An 18,558-nucleotide genomic window follows, 5' to 3' on the forward strand; every position below is an offset into this window, starting at 1 on the left:
ATATCACCAAAAAAATTGACTTAGATCCACATTTTTTACTGAGTTTTTACACATAACTTAGCAGTTATGGTATCAAAGAAGCTGATTACAATTGGTTAAGGTCAAATCTTACCAACTGTAAATAAGAACTGGAATTCCATTGTTTGATAAGAATACACATTTAAAATTTAGTTTGTCACTTCAAGATGTAGAACAGGGAGTGCCTTAGGGAAATATTTTTAGTGCCTTGTCTTTTTTATTGTTTTTTAATGACCTGCATCAAAATCTTGACCCATTCATTGTAATCCTTTTTGTAGATGACATGGTTGTATCAACATCTGAAGATAATTATTTAAAAGGTATTAAAAATTTTACAATAGCAGCTTAAAAAGTTATTTAAGCATTTAACTTTAAACTATATGGATTGCACTTATCAGGTAGATATAACATTGCTGATCGTGTAGATAGAATTCCCATTAATGGTAAAGATAGTATTTCTGTTACCTACCAAGCAAACTTTCTGGATGTTTATTAAATGACAGATTCTTGTAGATGATCAAATTGATTCCATTTGTAAGAAAACCAACCCATATTGTTATCCTCTGAAGTACCTTAATAAAATGCTAAGCTTTTCCTCTTTATTAGTTATTTATTATATCTACATACTTTCTTGTATAAATTATGTTATCTCTTGGGCTCCCTCAAAAAGTCAGAAAGAGTTTTTGAGATATAACCATGAGTTGTCAGATCATTATCTGGTGCCCATAAGTTTGAATCATATAGAACTATATTTTGGAAATTAAATATGTTAACTTTTTCTTGTATTTGTATTTATGGATGTACAATCTTTACTAAAAAGAATGGTCATATATTCTTAAAAACAGAACAATATCCATGTTCACCAAACCAGACAATGGAACTCTTTTTTTAAAAATCTTAACACAGTATTTTGGCTCATGAGAAAGGGGCTTATACTGTTGTGGCCATTTTTAATAAATTGCCAAACTGTTTAAAAAGTCTTCCCTCTAATATATTTAAACGTATTTAAAAAATGTTGTTTTGCAATAACAATATTATTCTGTTGGTGAATTTTTAAATAATACTAATTTAAAAAAAAAAGACTTATTTGCATCACATTCAATGTGCACATAAATATATGTTCAAGATAATTTTTACTTGCAGCTTTTGAATTGTGATTTTGTAGTAATTTTTATATTTAATATACTTACCTACTTAATATTATTTAGTGTGTTTTTATTTAAGTAATTAATATGGACTTTAAAAATTTTCAACTTATGATTTGTTTTTATAGTTATAAATTTATCTTGTATTGATGTGAACTAAGTAATGTACTTTTATGTATTGATCAGAATAAAGATTTATTTAATTTATTTATTTACTCACTCTTTATCAGTTAAATTCTATTTGTACTTATTACCTTTTTCCATGGAGTGACAAACTTAAAGAAAAAGATTACTGAAATTAGGTGTCTTATTAGTTTTTATCCTTCCAGGCCATCTAGGATCATAATGTCCAGCATGTCTATATCTAAAACAGGTGAAATTCTCTTTTGAATTACTTGAAACTAACAGGATTTGTAGAACCATTCTAATATCTTCAAAAGTAAAGTTTTTTGTGACATTTGTTTTTCTAACATTGCTAGGTTTCTGCAGCTTTAAATGAGTTAACTAACTGTTCCATTTACATAACTGTATTTGTTTTGTACAAAAATTCTTGCTCTAACTCATTACAATAATAGGAAGGAACAATTTGTTCGTTTAATTAAGAGTAAATTATCACCAAAAGTGTCTTGAAAGTATCTGTGCAACCTTGGAAAAATTCTCTAAACATATTCCTCTATAAGTAATAGTAATTTTGGGTAAAAAATATTCATTTTTTTCAATAGCCTTAATTAATAGCAATTTGATTAGCTGATAGTGCTTTTCATTATTCTTACTACTACTGTTTTCTTCAAGTGGTGATAGTGTAGTTGTTTTTTAATAACTATCTTGAGCAACCATAATTTCTCAAAGAAAAAGTATCTTTTCTTTAAGGCTCTGGACCTTATATCTTTGAAAATCTTTTTTCTTATTTTAGATTGATTGATTGGAAATACCGGACCTCTTCAGGGTCTAAATCATCAATTTTGTGTTAGCAGTATCCATTGTTTCCTGCATAAATTAAATTATTTAGAGAAAAATTTGTTCACACTTCATATTATTCCTTACTTCCTTGTATGAAGTAAAGGAAGTATTGTGATCGCAAAAAATTTCGTTTTTCAGATTTCAACAGAATTCATTTTGAAATTTTGAATCCATTTTGACCATTCCATTTTGACTAGTTTCAGTGTCATATCTGTACATATATATGTATGTACATATCTGTCTCGCATAACTCAAAAACGATTAGCCGTAGGATATTGAAATTTTGGATGGGACTGTTGTAACATCTAATTGTGTACCTCCCTTTTTGATTACAATCGACTGGACCAAAAGTGTTGAAAAAAGCCCAAAATCCAAAAAAAATTTGGATTTTGTACTTTTTCTTAACTGTAGTAGTAAGCCCTTATTGAGAGCTTTTCAGTGATGTTCATAACTTATAATTATTTTCATTGGTTCCAGAGTTAATAGACAAATAACATTTTAATTAATGAAGGATTTGGATCTTACAAGGCTAAGACACATTGGTTCAAATCTGACTTCATCTACTTTTTTTTTTAACTTTTATTTATTTATTTTTTTAATTATAATGTATTGATTTGTTAATAATTATTAACATCTGATGGCAAAAGGTTTTTAAAATAAATAATTCAATAATAATAAAAAAAAATAAAAATATCAGAAGTTATTAATGAGATAAAATTTAATGTACTTTTAATTTAAAATAATGTGTATAAGTAATTTAATAGGTGTACAAGGAAGTAATGTGGTGTCCACATCACATTTTTTCTTTCCACTATACAGACAAATATACAATATAAATATATTGTATATGTTTACAATATACAATTGTAAATATATACAATAAAATTTTATTTTCCTGTGTAGGTAAGATAATTGTTACACTAAATATTGGATAATCATTATTAAATGAATTGCTACTTGTTATTTGCTTACTTTATACATTTAATTATAACAGAACACCACTACTCTTTGTACTTCATTACATTAGTAATCTTCAATAATTTATAATATTTAATAACATACAATTCAGCAAAGAGGTATATAATGCAAATTACAGTTATTTTTACAGTAAAGAAAATGGGAGAAAGGAAACAAAAGTTTTGAGGGAATTGTTACAGACTGAAAGTTTTTTTCATGTGTGTAGTGATGTATTTTCTTTCATTATATGTGTTTATAATCAAATAATAATGATGCACAGCCTGATATTTTAGTATTAAAGACATTTTCTCACAGAAGTTCAAGAAAATTGGTTAGAATGTAATTATTAAACACAAAAAATGAATGTGAAATCTGGGCATAATATGTTTCCCATATGAGTCTTACCACAAGTTGACTATTAGCCTGTTTAAGTAATTTCTCTGCTTTCCAAATAAAACTGACTCAAAAAAGAAAAGTTGTTATTTAAATTTTGGTGTTATAAGTTGAGTTAATCAAGGATTATTAATTTATTCTTTATAATTTGCTGCTGCCATCTAACAGTAAAAAATTTAACAAATTGTTAAAAATGTATTTATTTGAACTTCTTGGTAAGTTTTTGAAGTCTGTTTTATTTTGTCTTTTTAATATAAACGTTTCAAAATGTTAATAAAAAAAACAAAATGTGAGAAAATATAATTGTGCATTTTATATTCTTTCATTTATTGCCAACATAAAGTATAAAATACCTTCCAGGTGATAGGCTTACTTATAGGACAGTAGGTGATTAGAGTTATAACTAGATCATATAGGCAACTGAACTTATATAGATAAGTATATTGGACTAGTTATTGAGTTTACTAAAAAAGACAGTTTGGTATCAGCTGTGCCGTGAAGCTGACGCAAGCAACTAGCATCACAACCTGTAATCTGGACGTTTTGAGCTTGAATCCTGGTCATTTGCAGATTAAAAAATTCATCTCCCATCATTAAAAAGGTAGGGTGATTGTTGTTTAATATATCAGCTGCAGTTATTGATTTGAATAAATAAATAAAATTGCATCATTTTTGTAGTTCTGTTTATGAATCATCAAATTTACTTTGATTCATAAAACTTAGGCATACAAATAATCTGCAAATGTGGAAAAAAGAAAATCTTGTTATTATATGTTAAGTTTAATATATTCAATTTAGTCACCTTGTCCAAAGATGATTTATCAAAGAAAAGAACACAAAAATGTTTTCTTATAAAATACTGATTTTTAATAACAAAAATAGATATTTATTTTATAGACTTAACTTCTAAATTTTGCAAGTTTTTCTGGATAGGTTCATATGTTATTTAGTTATTTGAACATGCACCTTAATAAAATATTAATTGCATTTTAAGGTTTGAAAAATAACATGAAATTGCAAAATTATGATATTGTAAATCGATACATTTGTTACAGTACTATTAATAACACAAATTTGTTTATGAATTTTCTGTGGTGTGTGATTGGTTATAATGGAGTAGATTAATATTGGATATATATATATAGATTTGATAAGTTTGTTTATTAATTTTTTAGGTAGATAAAATAATTGATCAATTGGTACAGTTTATTTATTCTTATGATTTATCGTCCTTGAGAGAGCTGTGGAGTCATCTTGATGGGAAAATATTTTCAAAATTGGACCATGAATTCACTGCAGGTAATAAATAGTTTTTAAAAATTCTTTAAACATATATTTTACAAAATGTTTTTTCATGTTAACAATTTTAGTTTAATATTTTAATAAATTACTAAAATATCTATTAATATAAATGTTAATAGTTCAGAAAAGTAACTAAATAAAACTTAGTAATACCAGAAATAATATTTTGATAACTGGAGAGAGAGTTTGGGGGGGAGGGGGGTGCATGTGATTGGGGTTTGCTATTGGAATCAGTCCATGCTTCCCCTCAGCGGCAGTTGTGTTCCCACTACAGCATGGTAGTGGTGACCCCCAGAACTCTGCGGTGTTGGGTTGTTGCTGCTGAGGTGGTTCTCCCTGAGCAATCCGACATTGTGTTGGGTCCTGCTGTTAGGCCTGGTGGCCAGGGTGCTTGAAGCCTGTCAAGCTGTGGCAGGATGGTGACATCTGCACCCAATGAGCCAGCCAGACCTCTGGCGGGGATATTGGTATCCATCGGGAGATCCCACGTTGGGCAGGCCAGGGAACTTCTTCCATCTTTTTCTTGGTCTGTTTCTGGTGGTAGTCTGCAGGAGAGTAGCTCTTGTGGTACTGGTCTCTTGCTTGTAAAGATGGCCAGAGTGGTGGTGGGGGTAATGCCGCTGTGGTGTGATGTTGGCAGTCAGCTGGCTTGGTGGAAGGAGTGCTTGTGCAGATATGTAGGTGTACTGTAGTGTACTGTAACTCCTGTTGACATTTGAATGGCTAGCGTCGTACTTGCTGATAAAGCACAGCATGTTGCAACAATATTTATGTGTTACGAAAGAAAACCATGAACAATGAACATATCAAACAGATAATTTTAAATAAATTGGTCCTTCCTTGGACATAGGTTTTAAAATTTATTGGTTCAATTACACATTTGTAGTGTGGTTTATACAAAGTGCAGTTTAAAATAAATCATGGGAATTGACAGACTTATTCAATTTTTTTATGAGAAAATGTGATTATATAAAAATAATATTACAATTTTTACCACTTATTTTTATCTGTTGCACTGTTAAGTAGATTATGAAGAAACTGTTTTTGATTGATTTTTAAAATCGACAAATTTTTCACACTTACAACCTATTGGAAGAGAGTAGAGAGAGGTTTTAACTCAGAAACTTAACATCATAATAAGTTTTCAACTTTTCCAAAAGTTGGGAAGAAGCTCATTTTATCAAAATATTTATTAATATATTTATAAGTTGTTGACATAAAATTTGCAGGGGAAGCTGTTTTAGTGTAAGGAAACCAGATACCTGTAATTTTTTGGAAAACTAGAAAAGGACTTCTCTTTCTTAGACTTCAGAAATTGTTATTCAATTGCTTAAATGAAAACTACCCTTGCAGACACCTCTCATTGTGCATTTAACAATTTAATGAGATGTCAAATGACATTTGACATTATTTGTCACCCTTCATTCCAAATAATTGAAAGGGAACTAACTTTCTTCGATAAAGAAAAATACCTTAATTAAAAGTTGACTAGTGGAAATAAGTTATCTAGTTAAAATTTTAAATGGATTTTATAATCGGTGGAGGATACTGAAACCCAAATCTCATGTTCCCAGTAGCAAGCATTTCTTAGATTAAGGAGGGAAGAATTTTTCCAAAATATAGGAGTCTAACATGGTTATTTGGCTTTAGCATTGATCAATTGAGTACTTTGAAACTGTGTTTGGGTACAGATTCATGTCTGTTTATGCTTATTAATAGATGTAATTTTATCAGTTTGATGTTGTTCACGGAGACATTGACACTCAGAAGAGTGTAAAATTTATTTTTGAAAACGAGGAATGGTGATTCAAAACGAAAGTGTTTTGAGTTGCTGAATAATCATCATATTACTGTTTTGTGAAAATGAATATAAAACTTCTCTTTTTCTAAATACAGAATTTGTTTCTAGAAGATTTTTCCAGTTGGTTCTTTAGTGGAGTTACAGATGGTGCAGTTGTTAACAGCACTTGCCTTAAGTTGTTAGGAACCTCTTCAGTATATGAAGTAGTAAATTTGATTTAGGTCGGTTTTTTTGTTTAATCAGTATTTTTTATATAAATTTAGCGAGCTCAGTTTAAAATTTAACTCTAAATTTAAATTTGTGAAGCCAATGAAGAAGGTCTTTGTGTGAGTACTAAGAGTACAGGTATAGATATTGAGCTAATTTGTTGCAACTGTACATGAATGCAAAAAGTTGTCATTTATTAAAATTTTTTTTTTTTTAATCATGTTTGGGAAAAACTTCAATTTTTTATTTCCAGATAAATTGATTATGTGAAATATCTAATGCATGGATTAAATTATTTGTAATAAATGGATTACTCTAAACAAAAATAATTATTTTAATACAGTACGTTTGGAAAGTTGCTGTCCACTGGAATTATGGAAGTGTAACAATAAAACTTTCATTATTATTATTTTGTATTTCTATTTCATTATTTTATTGAAATGGATTTTACAATAACTGTAGTTTAGAAAAGGTATTGAAAATGACCTTCTTCAACATCAATACAACATTGTACATGTTTCAATTTGTTTTCAAACACTTTTACCAGCTGATGTACTGAAATGTCTTGTACATATGCCGTGATTGCAGTTTTTAATTAGTAATTATATGTGGTCTGTTACAATACACTTCTTGTTTTACTGCCCTCATAAAATCTGGGGGAGTCAGATCGGGTGATCTTGCAGGTCTCAAATCGCTTGAAATGATTCATTCACCAAAGACATTTTGTAAAAAAGTCATTGACCTGTTAGCTATGTACACTCCAACCTTGATTGATTTCCACTTCTATTAATTGACTAAACAGTATTGTGCTGTTTGTTTAAACAGCACAATAATGATCACTATTAACTGTATTTTCCGACTATAAACTCGCAATGCGTGTTCTACTCACACCAACCCAGTTTCCAATTTTTGCTTCATTTAAAGATTATTCATGGAGTTTAGTTGTTGATTACAGTCATGTATTTTTTGAATTGATGTACCATGATGAAACCAGGCTTCATCTGTAAAAAAAAAACATAATGTCTATAGGCTCCTATGGAATTTTGTTCAATAAAATGTTTAAATCATTGAGAATAATTTAGTCTTTTAGCATGATCTGTAGATTTCAATTCTTGAACACACATTACTTTGTAAGGGAAAAGTTTCAGTTCTTTTCTTACAGCTTGTGCGGTAGCAAGTCCGATATCTTGCTGCTGTGCTAACTTACGCATTGGCTTTGTTGGACTTTTGTTCATAGTATCCAAAATATCAAGCAGCTTCTGTTTGCTTAGTTTAGGTGGTCTTCCATTTTGATCAGCGTCTTCAGCAGAGCATGTTGACTGAAATTTTTCGTTACGAGTTTAGACTGCATTGCGGTAAGGAATCCCACAATAAAAAACAACCAAAACAAAGAAGAAGTTTTTTGTATTTACTTGGAAGGGAAACACATTTGGATATTTGGAAACTTTTCAGAAAATTTGTGATTCACTAAATCAGTATACTTGTCGCTTTTATTAAAGATATGTTCAATGCGAAAAATGTGTTTCTCTACTAAAAGAACTATTAAATTTCTCGGAACTATTGATTCTGATAAATGAAACAACATGAAACGAAAAGAAGCACATTCAGTCACTAAACAACTGACATCTTGGTTTATTACTGAGCAACGCATAATGAATCCACAGAGCAACCAATTTAACACCAAAAGAACAGAATGCACCATATAATTCTAAACCATACTGCACAGCAAGTTTCTGGACACATTGTATAGTATAAACACCATACTTACTCGCCAAATTCACGCACTTTTTTGACCAGCTTTTTTATCTGAAGTAGGAGTATAATTTATGTCAAGGAAATGATTTTGAAATTAAATAATGAATTTATTCAAAAATATAAACAATTTCATCATCAGCTTAATCTTATTGAACACAACCTAAACACTGTTGGCAGTAACGTGGTTGGTCTAAACAAAAAGAAACATAAAGTACAAATGAAATACAATAAAAATAAATCATAAAACAGTCCAGTCACACTGTTGCCACTGTAATTAATTGTGCAGCTTTCTCTGCAGCATCCGCAGACAAAAATCACAAGAAAAATCATACACATTTAGTACAACACAAATATTCAGATACTTAACGCTAAGTTTTGATACTTTAATTTTACTAAGTTGTTAACTTTAAATTTAGAGGTTAATTTATGTTACAGTCTTAATAAAAAAAAAGTAATATCATTTAGTGAAAAGCCAGTGTTTTACTCTATTACGTTGTTATTTATTTGACTAGATATTTAAAAGAGAATTACTTAAAAATTCAGGTGCATCAGTTATGCAATGACATGAATTATGGGAGTAAATATGGTATATATTACCTCAAATTATTAAGAAGACATTGAAGAGATATATGAAAGAATAGAAGATGTTATCAATTCAGAAAAGGGTTTCTGTAAGGTACTGATGGGAGATTAGGATGCTGTGGTCAGAGAAGTTGAAGTGTGATTGGAAAATTTGGCTTAGGAGTAAAAAATGGAAGGGAAATACAACAGAATTCTGCCAAGAGAAAAAAATTATTTATAACCAACTAAACAATTAGATGTTGTTAGGTGAAGACTGACAGATAGAAGCATCAGCAAGCGTGTCTTTCCAGTGATTATCATTTTCCAGTAAGCCAAGTGCAGCACAAGCAGCTTTATATGTTTGGTGTAGCACACCACTAACAGTTTTCAAGTAATCAAAAGATGTAGGTCCTTGATGCAACAACATAAGTAGATGAAAGCATTCACTTTTGTTTGGATGAATTTTATATAATCTACTCAGAGCAGCATCCTTTTTGATTCCTCGAAATCCTTCGATGTCAATTCTGCAGTTTCTTCTGCTAAACTTGTTATAGGTATAGTATCTAAGAACTTCAGGATATAACAGTATCTTAGCAAAGTCATCAGACTGACAAAGCTCAAAAAAAGCAGTAAGTGTGGTCTTCTTTCAAGGACTCATTGGAGATTTTGTTCAGTGAAATAAATACTTTGATAGGTATCTAAATGACTGCTAAGTGAACAATAGTAGGATAGCATAGATGCATTGGAAAGAAAAAAAATCACCAATCAGCCTCAGATATACATATATATCTACCATTAATGTACTCATTCAATTCATCTCTTTGATTTTCAACCAAAACGTTGCTTGATCTGAACCTTTGGTAATGCGTTTGCATATGTACCGAATCGCTTGCACGGAGTTGCAAAATTCAACATTTATGTGGGCATTAAAGCAATGTGACAATGTGGGATGATTTATTATCAATTATTCATTTATTAATCCATTTATTATCAATATCAATTATGTTACCTTGTATATTGTTGTATGATCTCCGTTCTCTGGACTTCTCCTGCGATAACTGTCATCTGCAGTTGAGGTGTTGCAGATGTACTCATATTTATATATTATATTTGCATTATTTATTTAATTTTATAAATTCAAATAATCAAATATTTGTTGCTCAACAAGTACCACTAAAGTCGATATATAAATAAATAAATTTGAATAAATATTTATCCCTGTCACAGAACCAATATATCATATTACCTGAGAAATTTAATACAACTGCATTAACCTAACTACTATATGTATTTAAAAGAAACGAATTAGTATTGTCTGGTATTCAGTAATTAACAATTATCGGTAGCTTACGCTCTCGTGATTAAGTAAGCTGAATTTAGCACAACATGTCTGCTACCTAGCGGAGAGCTAATATACTGCGTAAAAAGTCATTGCTGACGGTAATATATCCCGCCACTTAGTGGAGAGTCAACATACTATGTATGAAGGCAGTGATGCATTATCTTTTTAATGTGTTTTTTAATTGATTTTTTCGAGATGAAATATATCTATAAACCTTCTCAGTTATACTAAGAAACATGGGTAAAAATTTGGTTGCAATTGATGGGGTAGGTTTTTTTTGTTTATCTCGAACAAAAAAAACCCCTTGCTCTTTGTATAATAGTATAGATTATGGAATTTTGGGCAGGATTTTGAAAGCACTACTCAGCAATTAATATTTTTAATTCGATAAACTGTATTAAGCTCAAATTGGAATTTTAGGGTGTAAAAGAGTGTTATAGAGATGTGATGTTGGTCCCCTGATTTAGTAGTGTTCTTTATCAATTACAAATTATTGGAATTAAGACAGTGAATTAACATTGATAATATTAATTTGCATGCTTTAATATATACAGATGACATTGTGCTGATGGCATGTAGACTGGATATGCTTCAAGAAATTATCAACATCAATTTAAGTAATTATTGTAATACATGGGGTGTAGGGGTCAATCTACAAAAATAAAAAAATTACGATCTGTAAGAAGAAAGAAGCAACATTTGTACATAACTATGTTGGGTATCTGAAAATAAACAATTAGAAATGATAGAGAAATATAGCTGTGTTGTTCTGACTCAGTCCTTAATAGGCATTTAAAAGAAAACGAAAGAAAAGTTGTAATATAAAAAGGTGGGATAAGCTGTACTTGGCAAAGGGTACTTTCAAAGCCAAACATACAGTTTATTTTATTAAATTACATTTTTATTTTTTTTTAACTAAGAATAAAATATTTTACACTTATTAATAAAATATTAATATTAAAATAATATTAATAATATTTTAATATTAAATTAATAATAAAATATTAATAATATTTTAATATCAAATTAATAATATTTTAATATTTAATATTAAAGTATTAATAAAATATTTTTACACTTTATTAAGGCAATTATGTATGTGTTACACAGCACAAGTATGGGTTTCAAAAGGTTTGAATGCTCCATTTTTTTTTTTTGAAAAAGTGTTTAATATTTCATACAACAGCCCAAATTATATTTTAAATTTAGAAGTAGAAATGAATAGATGTACTCTAAAATTATTTCTAAAATAGGTATTAAAGTTTTTAAAGCTGTCTGAGAATAGATTACCATTTTTAATCGCTAAGGAAATTATAAATAAGAAGGTATATTATGTGGGTCAGGAAAGAAATTAAGTAATCAAGATCAAGTAGAGGTAGAATATAATAATGAAAATACATTATCTATGGGAAAGAAATTTATAAAAAAGAATTACTATGTTTAGGTAGAGGAACAACATAGTGCAACAGTAAAGGCAAGAGCTGACATTTTTTATGGACTGTATCCTACATTCGATGTAAATCTAAATGTAATCTGCCAAGTTTTAAAACATGTAGACTAAAATGTTTTAATAAAAGTTTTCTGAAAGAAGATTAGCTTTGTAGTTATTTGACTGGTGCTCACTTTGTAATTATTTGGATGCTTTTTACTATATGACTACTGTATTAGTTAGAAAAATTAATTATGAATAATTTTTTGTACATTTTTTTTTTGATGGATTAAAATTCAAAGCAAGTTGTACTTTAGGTTATTTTTATTTTTTTACATGGATTTAGTTATATAGATGTATGAGTGGTCATATTTTTGCATGACAGCAGATCAGTTTGGCAGCTTCTTTTTGTCACAGTGAAGAAAATAATTTATTTTTAGTATTAGTTTAATTTTTATCTACTGACTGCTACATAAACTCAATTTCAAATAGTGTAAAAAAATCCTGCTTACTATGACTCTTAAAAAATAACATATGCTTTTATTTTATGGTGAAATTAACAAAATTAACCTTTAATTATGTATGATTCTCAGTTACTTAAAAGCAGAAAAAAGTGCTTTAAGACAATTCATGAGAAATTAGAAAAAAAAGAACTCATAAAAATATAGTGATTTCAAATTTCTAGACCGATTTAAACCAAAGAAATGTAAATTAAATAAATTGAGTCATTGAGTGAATATTTTTTTGTAAATTTTGACAGATAAAGTTTTTTAATAGCAAGTGATAAAAGTAGCATTATGTGCCAAGATGGATCGGGTCATTTTTTTTTTTTTTTTTACCAAAATAACGTGTTATAGAAATGTCAAAACAAATTAAATTACATTATAAATTGCAAAAATAAGTTACTTAAAATTCCATTTGATTTTCATTAAAATGTGCTTATTGTTTTTTTAAAATTATGATTTCATATTGTAGTATACTAGTATGTCATTTTGAATGAACAGCAGTTAAATTAAAAGAAGAAACTATTCCAAGAAATGTTGTGGCTCCATTGTAATTTGTAAAAATTAGGTGGTTTGGAAAAGTCTTAAAAATTTGTCATTATGCATAAACCATAATTCTTTGGCAACTGTGCTGGAAAAATGTAGCTTATTAATTAAATTATAATTTTTAGATTAAAAGAAATAACCAAATAAAAAAAGAAACTTTAGTTTTTGTTTTCCAAATAAATATTTGCGTAGGTTACTGTTTGTGAGATAGTAAATTAATGAATAGGTTACATTAATTACAATTTTTTTTTATTCTCATTCCCATTCTCTAACAATAAAAACAAAACTCCGCTACAGAATATAAAAATTTATCCTTGAGAAAAAGATTATGCATATTGAAAAACTACTTCTTTTAATTTTGTTTACATAATTAAATTACCATGTAGACTTTCGTTAATATGGAAATGAGAAATGGTGAACAGGTTCACTTTTTCATTTTACAAATTACATTTTCAAAGATGAACGTAATGAATAAGTACGATTGTTTAAAAAATTAAAAAAAAAACTTTAAATAACAATCAGTTATTGAAGAAATCTTTATATGTGAAAATAATTTATGAGGGAATTGAATTTTTAAAAATTTGATTTCAAGCATCACATCATGAAACTTAGTGTTCAGTACTTTTTTCTGTATAGGAAAAAAGTTTTATTTTATTCTTCCGATCCTGAAGAAAATTCAATAAGCTAATAAGATGTTGAATATTGTCAATGTTTATAATACGCTTTTTATTAATTCCAATAAATTAGCTTGTTAATAGTTGTTTTTAATTTGCTAAAATGTGTGTGTTTGTATTGATTGTTCTGCATTTGTGTCACAATTTTTTATCCTTATAACTAAACCTGGATCATGAATTGTAGCAATTCTTTTACATAAAATACAACAAAATGGCAATCTAGCTTAAGAGTTTTTAGCTGAGTCACTTACTTCTGCATGGACACAATTCAGGAAATAAGCAAACATATTCTTTTAGGAGCTTCTGTCTAATTCTCTGTTGACTAATATAATTTTGTTGCTACAAATACTTGAGCTCATCATTTAAAAATCAGTAAACGGTAATTTCTGCTCTCATCCTAAATAAAAATTTTCAGATACTCAGGGTTTGTGAACAGGTGGTTGCCATTTCCCATGAAGGTTTTCTTTTGTGAGGTTGTTTGTTTTGTTCTGGTGTTCTTCATAAAGGAACTTATTTTTTCCTATTTTCCACTGCTTTTTCTTTTTCTTTAATCTGATCTTGGTTCAGGTTCTGTAAATCTGGGCTCATGCTGAGTATGTTGTCACTATGGAGTTTGAATTATTGGTATCATTTACAGGTAATAGGTTCTGCCTGAATGTACTTCTTGAGTTGATTTCCTTTATGGCAGCTTTACAATAAGCTTAACTAAGACAGAATTACCTCAACTATCTTGCAACCAATGGTTGCAGTTTCTTTCTAGAATGTAAAATACAAAATTTGTATTTTTTGTTCTTAATTCAATACACTCCTTAAAGTATTCATTTATAGATTTATGTAAATCATGCCTTGGTATTTACAATGAGGCTTGTTAAAGGGGGGGGGATGAAATGCCCCACCTCATGAGTGTTGGGTTGGGGATAATTATTTCTTTATTGAATTATTGCGCTTACTGAAAGTAAAATTGATTTAATTGTTGTTAATTTTTCACAGGGTTGTAAAACTGATTGAGATATTTTTATTCTATAATTCTAGTGTTTTCTGCTTTGTTAGCTCTGAAATTAATTTTGTTTTTTTAAAAAGTAGCAGTTATATATGCACAAAGTGAATCAAAATTGTGGAAACCCCTCAACAACTTTACAACTGTTCTAGATTGAATACTGTAACTTTCAGGTTAAGGTATTATCAGTTTTACTTTTTGATGAGAAATAGAATTTCAACATCTTCTTCGGGGGGCGGTGGCCCACTGGTTGTAACTCAGATATTTTAAAATGTTAACATCCTTTTTGTGATACATCATTTTAAAGGTTTCTTTAAGACAAGAAGAATTGTTTAAATAAAAAGTTTATGTGATGCGGATTTAATTTTATTTGGAAGGAAATGAAAACTAGTTTTTTAATCTGGAGTGACTCATTTCAAGAATTTTTGCATAACATTGTTATTTATGAATGAATTTGAATAAATAAGATATCATTTTCTTTGTCATAAAACGCTTAACATTTTTTGTGAATATTTAATAAACCAGTGGTTGCAAAGATATTAATGATTAAAAGGTTTACGTGCCGCCATTTTGAAATGGATTGAGAGATGAGATGCATTATTTATATTCAAGTAAAGTTCTAGGTACCCTAACAGTATATAAAATTTCAGCTCGATATAATTAACCATTCCTGAGAAATAAATTTTTATGTTACAAAATGTCTAGGAACTAAGCGTTCCTGGACATGTGGTGATGTATTCATTTTGATGTGGGAAACCGTACCTGAAATCTTCAAATGGTTTTTATAAACACTTTATATGTATTATTTTACTGAAATTAATATTTTTTAACATTCATTTTATTCCTTCGTATTGCTAAATTCTACTAAAATAAACAATCTAGTATATAATATTTAGATGACTTATTGTATAATACAATTTAAAAAATAAAAAATACTGAAGTAATGCGAATTGCATATTAATTTTATAAGTGCTGCAATCTGTTGTAGTTTTTTTTAAGATTATTATCTCCCTCAAACACTGTCTGATGGTTATCAAATTGAATTTTGTTTGTATTTGTATATGTAATATTTTTCTGATATATCTAATTTTATGTCATCTGTTAATTTCTAATATTTTTAAATTTGTGTTAATATCTGAAATAGAATGTTTATTGTTTATTAGATGATCTGTCATATTAGATGAACCTAATTTACTATTTTTGTAATTTCTATAATGTTCAAGAAATCTAGTTTTAAAGGATCATTTGTTTTTCTATATAAATACCATTACAATCATTACATTTAATTTTATAAATTCCACACAGATTTTATATTTTATATTTATGTTTTTTAAATATTTTATTATGTGGTTATTAAGGTTTGTATGACAGTTTAAATATTTCTTTATTGTAAGTTTAAGTAATGTTTTCAATGATATTATTGGTGTATAATTACTGATATTATTGGTGTATATGTTTAATTTGTCACTGTGTTTTATTATGTATTGGTTGTAAGGTATTTGATAATTGTTTTTCATAAATATTATTAATTAAAGTAGGATCATATTGATTTTCAATCGCTATTTGTTTTATAATGTTTATTTCATTATTTAACTTTGTTATTATATGTGTATTTGATTGCTCTATTAATAATATTTGTCCAAATGTAAACTTTATGAGACCAAGGGTGATTTGATTTTTTTATGAGTTATATTATTAGATGTAGGTGTTCTGTATGTTTCAAATGTGAATTTAAAATTTTCATTATAATAATTTAATCCGTTTAATATTATTAGATGTTCATTGTTTACTACTGGGTTATATATAATAATAATATCATCGATATAACGTCCCCATTTTAAAACTTTGTGTGATACAGTGCACCAATTTACTCTCAAAAGCCTGTAAATAAATTTCTGATATAATTGCAGATAGTGGAAATCTCAATAGGTATTATTTGACAAGGTAAAGTTCATATTCACAGAGGAGCACAGCACTGTTGTTTTGTTCGGGTATAGACAGAGATGGAGATAACACAACAGTATAGTTCAGGCTTAGTCCTACTGAACAAACTGATATGCTTGTCAATCCATTCTAAGCAAGAAATGTTGTCCATATAAAATGGGTTACTGTGTTTTTGGAACCTGTAATTTCTTTCTGATTATAATAATAACATAATTAAAAATATTAATATTACTGTATTCATAAAATAAATAAATTTAACCTGCAATTAATTACAATAATTTAATTAAGTAAACATTTTCACTAAAAGAGTAACATAGTTCACAGCTTTATATTTAAAGCTGATAGTAATAATTTGGAGATATAAGCTTACAGAACCATAGCTACTTGGATGTAGGTACAGAATAAATAAAATAATATTTTTATTTTAATTTACTAAATAATTAAACGATCAATACTACCTTAATACAGTCATTCAGTTTCATCTGCAGTTTCTGTAGAATTGTCTTCTGTGACGGCCAACAACCCTTGATTTCTGAGATTGACTCGGTTTCATTTCACCAAAATTAATTTCCAATTCGTCTTCACTATCTGATGTCTCACCATCGTCCATCCCTATATTTATAATTATGCTTTCAATGTCATCTTCCTTTAACACATCTGTTTTCCATTAAAAATCAATTACCATATTTATTCGAGTATCCCCGCACTTTTTTCTTGGAATTTGAGAGAAAAAATAAGGGTGCGGGGCTTACTTGAAACATAGCCTTTAGCCAGAATAATTTATGTATAGTAAACGTTTTCTTAGAAGTAACTAAATTCAGTCACATAAATATAGTTACATTAGGCTTTAGTTTATCAATACCGGATGCCGCTTATACAGAGTACATCCTAGGAACGAAGTTACAGTATTTTTATAAAACTGATTCATTCTGTATAGTTACAGTATCAGTTACCCATCATTGTCTTGTCTATTCACCATAGTCATTATACTGTTTGTATATGTGGACGCTTATGTGCATTTTATCTGTTTAGTTTAGTAGTAGTAGTAGTAGAAGTAGTTCTTTGCCACCAAATACAACCAGCTTGTTTCAACAGATGGACCAGGCATTCATAAAAACATACAAAGCTTATTACATGAGATGATCGTTTGTGCATCTGCATGAAGTTATGAGACAAAACAAGGAGCTCTCCGTTAAAAATGTTTAGAAACAATTCAATATTTTAGATACTGTGAGAATCATTGGACAATCTTGGAATGAAATTTCATAAAAAACATAAATCATCTGGAAAAAACTGTGTCTATTTTTTTCACCACTAAGACACGCGGAATCAGCGCCAGAGCCTAATGAAAACGTTAATGTAATGTGATTGAAGAAGTTGTCTTCAATCTTGCCAGACCAATAAATTTATAAGTGGATAGTGATGACGTTCAAGTAGTGCTGGATTCACACAATCAGGAGCTGACAACTACTGAGTTCATAGAAATGCGTGAGCAAGAGCAAGACATTGAAGAATCTGATTCTTTAGATCCAGTTCAATTGGATCAAATGATGGTTGGAAACTTGACAGTAGGCCTCAGTTCAATTGAAAAAGGGTTACAAATTTTGGAAAACATAGACTCCAACGAAGAGAGCACATTTCTGCTACAAAATAAGGACTAAAAAAGATTATTAGGGTGCTACAAGGAAATTTTGCGTGAGAAGAACAAGTCGTTGATTGTTTGACTTGTTTGATTTTATGAAACGTCTTCTACGTCAAAATAACTTCGGTATACGTTTTTGCAATTCAAATATGTAATACAATTTGTTGTAAGTACTGTATTATCTAAGATCACATTTTTCTTTTAAATTATTGATTGTTTTCTTTAGTCTCTGACCCCAATTAAACATAATTTGTATGAATTTATATACAAAATTGTACCCTGACTTACGTGAATTCGACTTAACACAGTTATCGCTCAGTACCACCTGTCACGTAGGTTTGGGGTGTTACTGTATGCAGTATAATTTTTTGTTATCTTTAGT

At 28.7% G+C, this 18,558-nt stretch overlaps 1 protein-coding gene across 2 annotated transcripts in view; it reads left to right on the plus strand.

The window, feature by feature from the left end:
- The window catches only part of LOC142327590 (WD repeat-containing protein 91), a 101,104-nt gene that overhangs the window by 12,545 nt on the left and 70,001 nt on the right, over positions 1 to 18,558 (plus strand). For both annotated transcript variants that reach the window (XM_075370769.1, XM_075370779.1), the window contains exon 2: positions 4,649 to 4,772. In XM_075370769.1, coding sequence (XP_075226884.1) covers positions 4,649 to 4,772 — 124 coding nt within the window. The remainder of the gene's footprint in view (positions 1 to 4,648; positions 4,773 to 18,558) is intronic.

This window comes from Lycorma delicatula, chromosome 1 (assembly GCF_047948215.1).
Source record: "Lycorma delicatula isolate Av1 chromosome 1, ASM4794821v1, whole genome shotgun sequence".
NCBI lineage: Eukaryota > Metazoa > Arthropoda > Insecta > Hemiptera > Fulgoridae > Lycorma > Lycorma delicatula.